General features: G+C 40.5%; 1 protein-coding gene across 1 annotated transcript; it reads left to right on the top strand.

Moving 5' to 3' along the window:
• The first annotated feature begins 438 nt into the window (after window positions 1–438).
• Window positions 439–732, top strand: LOC102823865 (protein S100-A10-like). The gene has a single exon (XM_006830981.1). It carries the CDS (start codon window positions 439–441, stop codon window positions 730–732), a length of 294 nt encoding a protein of 97 aa, XP_006831044.1.
• The last annotated feature ends 10991 nt before the right edge of the window (window positions 733–11723 follow it).

The raw sequence follows: 11723 nt of genomic DNA, 5'->3' as shown, positions 1-11723 counted from the left end.
GGCTCCTTGCTGCAGGAAGTATCCTGAACCATTTAAAAAAGATAGCAGCTTCCTTCGTAGTAGCCATTGAAAACTAGCAGCCATGACTGTGCGCTACCCTGTGGGCATGGACCTCAACAAGGCCACAAAGTAACAAAGAACGCGAGCAAGTCGAGGCACAGCCGCCGCTGTGGGCACCTCACCAAGCACACCAAGTTAGTATGGGACATGATCCAGGAGTTGTACGGCTTTGCATCCAACAAGCTGCCATGGAGCTGCTCAAGGTCTCCAAGAACAAATAGGCGCTCAATTGCATCAAGAAAAGAGTGGGGCCTCTCCTCTCCGTCCCCACCTACTAAGGCACCCAGCCTACGGAGCTCGCTTCACTGGCCCTGCGTCCCAGATAGCTGAGTGTCCGCCTCGCGTCTCCAAGCCAAGACTCCAACAGACCTCACCAAAATGCCATCTCAAATAGAACATGCCATGGAAAAGACGATGTCCACGTTTCATAGATTTGCTAGGGATAAATGCTACTTAACGAAGGAGGACCTGAGGGTGCTCGTGGAAAAGGAGTTCCCTGGATTTTTGGAAAACCAAAAAGACCTTCTGGCTGTTGACAAAATAATGAAGGACCTGGACCAGTGCCGAGATGGCAAACTGAGCTTCCAGAGCTTTCTTTCACTCACTGCTGGGCTCACCATTGCATACAACGACTATTCTGTAGTACACATGAAACAGAAGGGAAAGAAGTAGAAGTAGGCAGAGTTGAGAAATCATTCCCACCCTGAGAAGAGTCATCCCAAAGAACTGCTTAAGGAATCTTTCCTACAGCTTTCCCCCGTGTAAGGATTTCATGAGCAGATCGGGACCCTTGAAAATGTGTACAAATAAAATCCATCCCATTTGACAAGTAAAGAAAGAAAAGTCAATTCAACGCCAGATAAGCTTTTGATTTTTATATTGTTTGCATCCTCTTTCCCTCAATAAAAATTCCATTTTTAATATCTAAAAAAAAAAAAAGAATGTGTATGCACATCCACACCAAGAGAAAGCCAGAGCTGAGCAACGTCCTGGCCTCCATGAGGAAGGCAGCTGCCAAAAAAGATTGAGCTGTGTGGCTCCTACCCCACAAAATAATAATAATAATATTAATAAAAACTTAAAAAAAAAAAAAGCAAAGGATGAAACCAACTCTTTTTTTCCCCCCCTTTTATTGTGTGATACTTTACGTGGGGGAACATTGGCTTTACACTCATTCTATCACACATCGTTTGATTGCCATAGTTACCATCCCGTCCATGCATCATCATCCAACCAAAAGTTATACCCTGCAGGTCCCCCCTCTCTCCCCATGGTCCTCAGCACACAGCTCCCTTCCCTCCCTGGATCTCAAGTCCTCAGCCACTCCATCTCTTCATGTCATCCTCTCTGTTTCCATCTCAGGCCTCGCTGCTTCTCTGGGTGGATTCCCGATGAAACCAACTCTTGATTCTGTTAAGCCTATAATTTGGTTGTGAAAACTTGACTATCAATGAGATGATAGACTATAAATTACTGGAGGACAAGAACCGTATCTCGTTTTGTGTTGTTAGGATCAAAGCTGGAGTCCTGGTATGGCGCTGTAGGTTAAGCACTGGACTGCTAACCACACAGTCGGTGGTTCAAACCACCAGATGCTCCCTGGACACTATAAAGGGTCACTATGAATCAGAAGCAACTCCATGCACTTCACAACAACAACAGAATCAAAGCCAGGGCTTGGTATATAGGAAATGTTTAAAATATGAATGAATGTCTTCAGCATCTTTGCTCTATTCTGGTGATTCTAGACATTCTAGTGAATCAGGGGTAAAGGAGGTACTTAGACATGTCAAAACTTTGACTCTTTGTCCTAAAATCCTAAACAGACTTCCCTTCAAATAGAAAATGAAAATCATGATATTGACAAGATGACAAGACAGTGGAAAGATGATTTTGGAGAAGTAGAGAAACAGAAGAATTCAGTAACCCTTCTCAAAGTCCTTGATTTTATGCTTACTGTTAACGTCCAGTGTAAAAACCCTTGGCTTTATTTAAGTGCCTTTGTTGACTTCAAGGCCCCATCAGCACCACCACAACTAGCTCACCCCACCATGGACCAGAGAGACTGAAGACCACTTTTCAGTCTGATGTGATTTCTAACAGCTGAGATATTAAAACACTGAAAAACGGAGTTTATAATGGAAATGCTGACAGACTATTAACTATAGCAGCACTACTCTAATAAATGGAATGGCTTGTCATAATCTCTAGTTCATAAATATGCAAATACAAGACTAAGGATTTGCTCCAAAGGATGTCTCTATAATTTTAACTGACCTTTACTGATACCAAATGAGCCTGTTGCTTTTGTTTTTGTACATTGGATATAAAGTACAGGAAATCCAGCCGCCTGTCGGCCTAAAGTATATAAAGTTTAAACTGCCAGCTCCTAAACTCTGGGCTCAGATTCCATTTCTCTTCACATTCACACTCTTTATTGACATTTTCATTTTTTTCCCCAGGGGGTGGAAGTGGAATGGGGTGAAATCAAACATTGTTCATCCCCCCCCTTGCCCCCACATTATTTCCACATGTCATAGCGCCTGCCCTGCCAAAATTCATGGACTGCCTCAAGGACAAACAGGCCATCTACACTGAATTATAAATTTGAGTTTTATCCAGTTTTCTGCTTTTGGACCAAATGGGCAGCAAATCCAGTGACTTCATATTTAATAACCTAGATGTCATTTGTCCTATGTCTTTCAGCACAGAGTAAAGAGTTGGATGGCTAGCAGTTTTGCAGATTTTTTCCCCCTAATTATTTTAAGCTATTCAGCCTGCTATCCAAACTATTGATGCAGAGCCAAATTGCCAGCAGGGGAGAGATCTGTCCAATCCAGGAGCTAAATGAGTCACTGAGAGTCAATCTGTTTTTCCCTTGCTGCTGGGGTTTCCTCGGGCCCTGGCCTCACTCTGCTGCAGCCACACACAGAACTACAGGCTTGGTCCTTGTTGGCTTCCATCACCTCCATTTCCCGCCTCAGCCCTGTTTCCTGCTGCAGCTGTTGATGGGTTCTGACCGGCTGGCCACAGAAATCCAGGGCCTCAATCACCCTTGCTTTGACAGAAAATGAAGACATCTTGCCCTTGTTGAATTTACTTTTCCAGTAATGCAACAGATCGGGAGAAAGATTAGACTTTCTGCTTTAGTGGGGATTTAAAGCCTTGGGTACTCTATATAGGGTCACTATGAGTCAGAACCGACTCAATGGCACTTAATAACAACAACATCATCTATCTGGAAAATAAAGGGAAATATACAAACGTAATGTGTAACTGGGCTTCAATGCAAGTTTAAAAGCTTCTGTTAACCAGTGCTCTCAGAGCCCTCCTCCACTTTTTCTAATTGTCCAAATGGAGTCTGTGGACACATGACACTTCATGTGACCCTAGAAAAAGAAACAAACAAACAAACTGAAGATGGAATGTATATTAGTTTCCTAGGGCTGCTTTCATAAAATATCATAAAGTAGGTGGTTTAAAGAACAGAAATTTATTGTATGAAAGTTCTGGAGGTTAGAGGTTGAAATCAGGGTCTTGGTTGGGTTGGCATTTTCGGAGAGCTTGCAGGAGATTCTGTTGACTCCTCTCCCTTTGCTTTTGGTAGCACCAGGTATTCCTGGGCGTACAGCTGCGTTGTCACATGGCATCCTTCTACTACCTGTCTGTGTCTCTTCTCCATTCAGATGGACTTAGGACTCACAACACTTAAGCTTGATTTATAGGAGCTTGTTGCTGTTGGGTGGCATCTAGTCAATGTTAGCTAATAGAGACGCCATGTGACAGAATAGAACTTCCTCATAGGGCTTTCTTGTCTGCTATCTGTACAGAAGCATAGCTCCTTATTTTTCTCTTGCAGAGCCACTGGATAGGTTCAAAATGCCAATTAGTTGGTTAGGTGTCAGTCATGTCCAGGGCTCCTTCATAACAACCTAATTGATGGCATCTTCAGAGCTTATTTCCAAACAAGGTTACATTTACGAGTATAGAAATTAAGGCTTGAACCTATCTTTTTAGGGGACGCAATTCAATTCATTATACAATGGAAAGGATGTGTAGATTGGCTGAGGGTGGTAGCTGAAGCAAACTTACCAGCTAAAGGCAGATGCAGCTGAATTAGGGGGCAGGAATAGAGGGCCAGAGAGGTGAGGAGCTCACAGTGCCTCATTCCATTTTGTTTTAATTGAAAAATTTTGTTTATTGCAACATTTACTTAAAAGCAATATCCCTAAAATCATTTTTTAGGGTCAGTATTCAATTATGCTGAATGGAGGACTAGACAACATTTAACAACAACAACAATTTAATTATGCAAAAATTTAAATATGCAGCAGATCTGAGTACTGCACACAAGCTTAAGATCACTGATATTTTGTGGTAAATTATTAAATTAGCTGACACAGTTATACCTTGAACTTTGCCACAAAAATTGGCATTTTTTGTGCAGTGTGCATTGTGAACGGTGGGTAATATTAACTGGTCTGAACTTTTTCTCTTTGAAACTTAAGTATAACCAAGGGAAAGTGCTCTCTGCAAATGTAGTGAGAAGTTAAGTATGGAGTTTGAATAAACAACCACAAAAAAATTCTGCTGTAGCATACCGAACATCTCTGTGAGTATGCAGAGATAAGAGAATTTACTAGTGTTTGAGAAAATAAGGAGAGAGGGGTGGATTGATTGATTGATTGATTGATTGACTACAATTTTTAAATAGAAATATCGAGGGGTATGAAGCAACTCAAAATGGGCAGAGACTAAGAGTTATTCCTTTTCACAGTGAATTCTCAGAGGAGTGAAAACACATTTCCCTATAGGGCATTCAGTTCTATTTCTGTAGTTCCAACAAACCACCCATGCTATGTGTTCGTATTTTTGATCTCCTTTTTCTACTAGCCAACAAAGTGACAGGGACAGTTAGAGAAAAGAGCCCGATTTCTGAAATGCAGAAATATTTCTCACTGTAATCAAGCAGGTATTAGTGAATTGATTTCTTATTTTTTGCATGCATTCCTGTGGGGCCAACTGCTTAGAACATTTTGGTTTTATAGTGAGTTTCCAGATTTCCGGGATTCAAGAAGGTCTTGAGAGTGCTCCCACCATTTTAGTCAGAAATAATTAACTAAAAAATAAAGGTCCCACTTTCTCTTTTCACAATTTGGACTACAGATCACCTAATACCAAGCTTGAAACATGGGTTTGCAGATCATTAGTATAAAGCATTTTCCTTTAGAGGCAATAAAATGTCCCTTTATGTTGTAATTCAGCTACAGTTACACTGCTTTCAGAAAGCAGAAATCTTCCTGAAAAGAAATTTACATGAAAACAGTCCTATTGTTTGAGAACTTATGCAAATGATGCACAAAAGGGTTTGATAGTGATTTAAAAAAATAACAATTCAATCATAACCTCAAAGATATACTGAGAAACTTGGTTACCTCTGAAGAATTCCATTACACTTATTTTTTTAAAAATATGTACAGTATAGAACTGTTTAGTCTCCCCCATCCGTTCCTAAACTCCAAACTTCTTCCCTGGTTTCAAAGTCTTCTATAATGAATGTCCTACCGAGTGTCTAGTGCTTTTCAGTTCAAAATTTACAAGGATCACTCATTACTAGTTAAGAAAATTGAAGATAACAACCACAAAATCTGACATAACTCCAATTATTTTGAACAACGTAAAATGTTTCTCCCGTGGGTGTAGCTTTTAGGGACCACATGGGGATACGTACCCCTCAGTGTTCAATCAGCAGAAGATGAAGCTCTCTAAGTGTCTCAATTCATGCTGATTGCCTCCTAACTCCCTGATGCTAGGAATTTGGATGTGTCCATTACTGAATGTTCAAACAATAGATCATCTGTGCCAGGAATCTGATTTCCATAGAAAGACATTAGGAATGAATGGGGACAATCCTGTGGAACCAAATGGTGTGATACTTCCCTTTGATTTTCACTTCCTCTTTTTTTTTTTTTTTTTGCTACCTACCTTCTTTCTGGCTTTGGTACCCTCAATTTCTTTTCTTTTTCTCCTAATTCAATGTGGAAGATGATCAAAGTATGGAGTTTCTTCTATTCTGGAGTTTGGCATTTCTGCAGGCACAAATGAGCTTGGTTTTCAAGCACCAGTCTTTGAACACAAAGAATTCCTTTAATGATCCTGCCAGATGATAAACTTTGGAATCAGGTACTTTGAGTTCCAGCTCTGCCATTTATCAGCCTTGACACTTTGAGCAAGTTATTTTAATCTCTCTAAGCCTCAGTTTTCTCATCTATAATAATAACAACACTATTAATAATAATACCTATGCTTTCGATTAAAAAAATGAACAAACTGACATTCATGTATTCTCAATGTATTTACATGAACATTTCTTTATTTTTTTGAAGATACTAGTGTACTACTGCTCTTTGGAGGTCAGGATGGCCAGGCTTCGTCTCTCATACTTCGAACATGGTGTCAGGAGGGACCAGTCACTGGAGAAGGATATCATGTTGGGTAAGGTGGAGGGTCAGAGAAAAAGGGGAAGACCCCCAACAAGGTGGATTGGCCAAGTGGCAGCATCCATGGACTAAAGCTTGTCAACAATAGTGAAGTTGGTCCAGGATTGGGCAGTGTTTCATTTTGCTGTGCATAAGGTCGCTATGAGTCGGTACCAACTCGATGGCACCTAACAACAAAAACAACAAAAAAAAGTGTACTATGTTGTTGTTAGGTGCTATTGACTTGGTTCTGACTCAGAGCTCTATGTACAGCAGAATGAAACACTTCCCAGTTCTGCACCGCCCTCACAATTGTTACGTTTGAGCCCATTGGTGCTGTCACTGTGCCAATCCATCTCATCAAGGGCCTTTTTCTTTTTTGCTGACCCTCTGCTTTATCAGCATGATGTCCTTCTCCAGAGACTGGTCCCTCCTGATAACATGTCCAAAGTATGCGGACAAAGTCTAACCATCCTGGCTTCTAAGAAGCTTTCTGACTGTACTTCTTCCAAGTCAGATTTGTTTGTTTTTCTGGCAGTCCATTGTAATTTCAATATTCTTTGCCAACACCAGAGTTCAAATGCATCAGTTCTCTGGTCTTCCTTATTTATTGTTCAATTTTCACATGCATATGTTGTTATTGTTGTTGTTAAGTGCCACTGAGTTCGTTCTGACTCATAGCCACTCTTGTATAGGGTTTCAGAGGAGTTACTGGTGGGTGTGACCTGCCAATATTGTGGTTAGCAGTCCAGTGCTTACCTTATAGCTCCAAACCAGGACCCCACATGTATATGAGGTGTTTGAAAATATCATGGATTGGCTCAGGTGCACTTTAGTTCTCAAAGTGATATCTTTGTAAAGAGGTCTTTTACATCAGATTTACCCAATGAAAATACATTGATTATGGATCCAAGTAAAAAAGAAAAACACACATATAAGTTATATAATGAGATCATAAAACAAATAAATATTCTAATATGTCCTCATTTTGCAGAACTCCTAATACTTATAATGCATGTAGCGTGCTTAGCACAGTGCTAAACACCAAGTAGTGCCCAGTACATGTGAGGTGTTGATTACTTTATGCCTAAAGAAGAACCCAACTGGAGGGCCTCCATATACTTCAACTATGGAGGACATTCAGTATTATTTTGGCTTCTATCTTGAAATGACTTTACTTTTACATTAGTAGCAGAGAATGGTTCTTCCAAGGTATGGGAATCTCATTGCATGGTTTCTTGAAAGAGCCATTCTCTGCTACTAATTAATAGACACATTGGAGTTTTTGGTGCGACACTGCAGGATAATACACTGGCCCAAAAGGTCAATTTGAGCTGCAAGGTTGGAGGTTCACACCCACCAGATGCTCCTCGGAAACCCTACACAGGGTTGCTTTTAGTCAGAACTGACTCAATGCATACAACAACAACAATAGATACATTTACCACTGTTTTCCTCAGGGTCACCTGTTTAAGGAGGCTTGGTGAAAGATAGCGGACTTTCATCTCCTGCTATGAAGCTGGGATGACGCTACCTCCTTGAGAAGTGAAACAATATTAAAATAATCTGTGGAAATGGGGAGGAGAATAGAAACAGAGACAAAATTGGAGGAAAAGAGAGAAGTCTCTGTTGTTTTTCATAATTAGTCTTTTGCTGCTGTCAGTGTTCTTCTTGGCATTACTGATCATATGCAATATTAAAGACACGTTGGTTCTGGATTTTATTATTGTGGCATTGAGTATAAGACCTCTTGATATGAATGTTTCTAATTTCACACTCATTCGTTTGTTATTCATGAGCATTGTTATCTACTGGGCATACACTAAATGCCAGGACATGGACTAGGTGTTATTGTGAATATGACTTTGTCTTCTAAACAGAGAGAAGAAAACAAGTGAACTAATGAGTCCAAATTCCCACTCAGGAGAGGGATTTGCTAGGGAATTTTACGTAAACCAAATAGTAACTGACCTCACACTTTTAAATTAGTGACTATTAACTATCTCCTTGGAAATTTTTTTATTGCCTGAAATGTAAAGCCTTGAGCAAACATCTTATAACAAAATACTGGAAAAATTGAGAGCTGAAGAGCAGACTAGGAATTTTCTGCATTCTTTTTGACTCACAGTTAGTATGAGGGGGCTTTAAAAAGTTTATGGAGAAATGGAATTAAGAGGTAATGGAATTTTTCCATGAACTTTTTGAACACACTTCATGCTTCAGTTCTGTGTTGGCCATCCTGAAACTACTGAGTATCCAGGCCCAGAAATTTCCTATATATGCAGTCTTTTCCATTGGCTTCATTCTTCTGCTTCTTAAAAAATTTGTTTTTTTTTAATTGTGAATTGGACGAAGCTTTAATATTCAACAAATCATACCCACTTCATTTCATCTCTTTGATTACAATCCCTTCAATGTAACATAACTTGTTCTACTTCCTTCCTGTGTGTTTTCTTATGTCCATTCCTTCTTCTTTCCCAACCCTTCTGAACTTTGTCCTCTTTTCCAAGCCTTCTAAACTTTGTCCTTGAGTAAATACTGCTCTTTTAATCCTAAATGGTTGACCATTCTATGGTGTGCCTACCTCACTAGTGTTGTTCTCCATACAGACTTACTTATCTAACGCTTGCCTGAAGATGGAGTAACGTGGTGAGTTGAGCAGAACGTGGTGGTGTGTATGTGTTTGTGCTAGACATTTCTAGTTCTACCGATATTTGCTTCTCTTCTTTTTGGCACAGAGAAGATACTTCAACTTGGGTCCTTGAGTAACCATATGAAGAAGAGCCTCTCACTAACCTGTGATGAATATATGTTGTTGTTTTTAAGTGCCGTGAAAGTCAGCTCCAATCCACAGTGACCCTGTATAAGATTTCCAAGGAGCACCTGGTGAGCTTGAACTGCTGACCTTATCATTCAAACCAACTTTGTAGTCCAGGGCAGTAGTGCACAGTGCAGTACCAGGACTTCATGATAAAAGTATGTTGTTGTTGTCGTTAAGTGCCACTGAGTCGGTTCTGACCCATAGTGACCCTGTGTAGGGTTTCTGAGGAGAAGCTGGTGAGCTTGAACCATCAACCTTGCCATTCAAACTGACTTTGCAGTTCAGCACATTAACCAGGAATGCCACATCAGGACTCTTATATGTCATTATACAAGGTGAAATAATCTTAAATTGCTAAGTAAGAGACTTCATGGAATAAACCCTTATGAGAAGAGTTGTTGTTAAGTACTGTTGAGTGGTTCTGACTCATAGCGACCCTGTATAGGATTTCCAAGGAGCGGCTGGTAAGTTTGAACTGCCAACCTTGTGGTTCAAACTGACCTTGCGGTCCAATGCTTTAGCCCACAGTGCCACACACCAGGACTCCGCATTGGTAGAGTGGTTATGATAAATATTCTGAGTTTGAAAACTGGTGATGTTTTTTTGAGGCCTCTAAAGGCCTGGGACTGATTATGGCATGGTAGGATCTGAGGCCAATTTGTTGATCTATGAAGCTCTTGTAAGTATGTTTTTAAAGCTGCCTTTTCCCTAATCTTAAACATTTGACCTTTCAGTCTGATATTCTTTAGTATTAGATTAGATGATTAGTTATTAAATATACTATCTCTTGTTGTTGTTGTTATGTGCCATCAAGTCGGTTCCGATCCATAGCGACCCTGTATAGGGTTTCCGAGGGTGTAAATCTTTACAGGAGTAGAAAGCCTCATCTTTCTCCCGCGGTGCAGCTGGTAGTTTCGAACCGCTGACCTTAAGGTTCGCAGCCCGATTCGTAACCACTACGCTACCAGAGCTCCTTTAGATAATTACATAATGCAATGGCTCTGAGCTTCTCAAGGCCATGTTCTGGTGACATTTAGAATGCCGAGTCCTTTAGTACTGGAATGCTGAACCTTTTCTATGAGTAGAGGAACACACAGGGATTTTCCTTGATCTCACATTCAAACTGACTGGAATGAAGGGCAGTCAAAATGTTAAGGACCCCAAATTTTAGAGCGCTATAGAATTTCTATTACATTTATGTCTGCATAGTAAGAGTGAATAATGCATAAACCAATACTTTGCTTGTTGCAAGCTTGGTGTGATAAATACCTTCTAGGTAGTCACTTGACTTGGTGTTTGAGAAAGGCTTCTAGTACTATTTGGCAACTGAAAGCACGAAGTTAGAGACATCATAGAAGTTTCTACTGCTTTTTGCCAAATTTTGCCGGACATGAGTGGGTAGGAATGGAGAAAAGAGAAATTAAACATGCACATGTGTGTGTGTGTGTGTGTGTGTGTGTGTATCATGGGGGTGGGTTGGGGGTGGCAGAATCTAACAGGTTTCGGTGTCTTAATGTTTACCAAGCACTGTGCTGGATACCTCATATGCACAAACTCATTAATCATTACCTAAATATAAATGGGAAGTCCTGGTGTGGCACTGTGGGCTAATGCGTCAGACTGCAAAGTCATTTGAACTGCAAGGTCAGTGGTTCAAGCTCACCAGCAGCTCCTTGGAAACCCCATACAGGGTTGCTATGGGTCAGAATCGACTCGACGGCACTTAACAACAACAAATATAAATGGAGTCCTGGTGTGGCACTGTAGGATAAGTACAGGACTATAACCACAAGGTCAGAGGTTCAACCCCACCTTGGAAATGCTATACAGGGTTGCTATAAGTCAGAACTGAATTGACAGCACTTAACAACAACAACAAATACAAATGAATTTTGTAGTTTTAGTCCTTGTGTTGTGTTTCAGGAACCTGAGGATTAGAGTAGTTGAATTTGTATAAGATCAAACAGCCAGGTAAGTGAACTAGGATTTGAACTTGGGTCTGCTTGACTTCAAAGTCCTTGCTCTTTCATGTAACTAACACTGTCTTTCTTTATTAAGTGCCTACTATGTCTAGAGATTTAAAATGACAGTTTGGGCATAAAACCAAATAGCCACCACTTGTCTGTCTGTCTTACCATGGTGGCTTGAGTTGCTGTGATTCTGAGGGCTATGCCACCAGTACTTTAAATAACCAGCAGGGTCACCCATGGTGGACAGGTTTCAGATGAGCTTCCAGACAAAGACAGACTACGAAGAAACAGTGACAAACTACTTCCAAATTGTTAGTCACTGAAAACCTTTTGAATAGCAGAGAAACACTGTCAGATACAGTGCCGGAAAATGAGCCCCTCAGGTTGGAAGGC

The sequence above is a fragment of the Chrysochloris asiatica genome, unplaced genomic scaffold (assembly GCF_000296735.1).
Source record: "Chrysochloris asiatica unplaced genomic scaffold, ChrAsi1.0 scaffold00002, whole genome shotgun sequence".
Taxonomy (NCBI): domain Eukaryota; kingdom Metazoa; phylum Chordata; class Mammalia; order Afrosoricida; family Chrysochloridae; genus Chrysochloris; species Chrysochloris asiatica.
The sequence above is the reverse complement of the archived record's forward strand: the minus strand, read 5'-3'. Positions and strand labels throughout refer to the sequence as shown.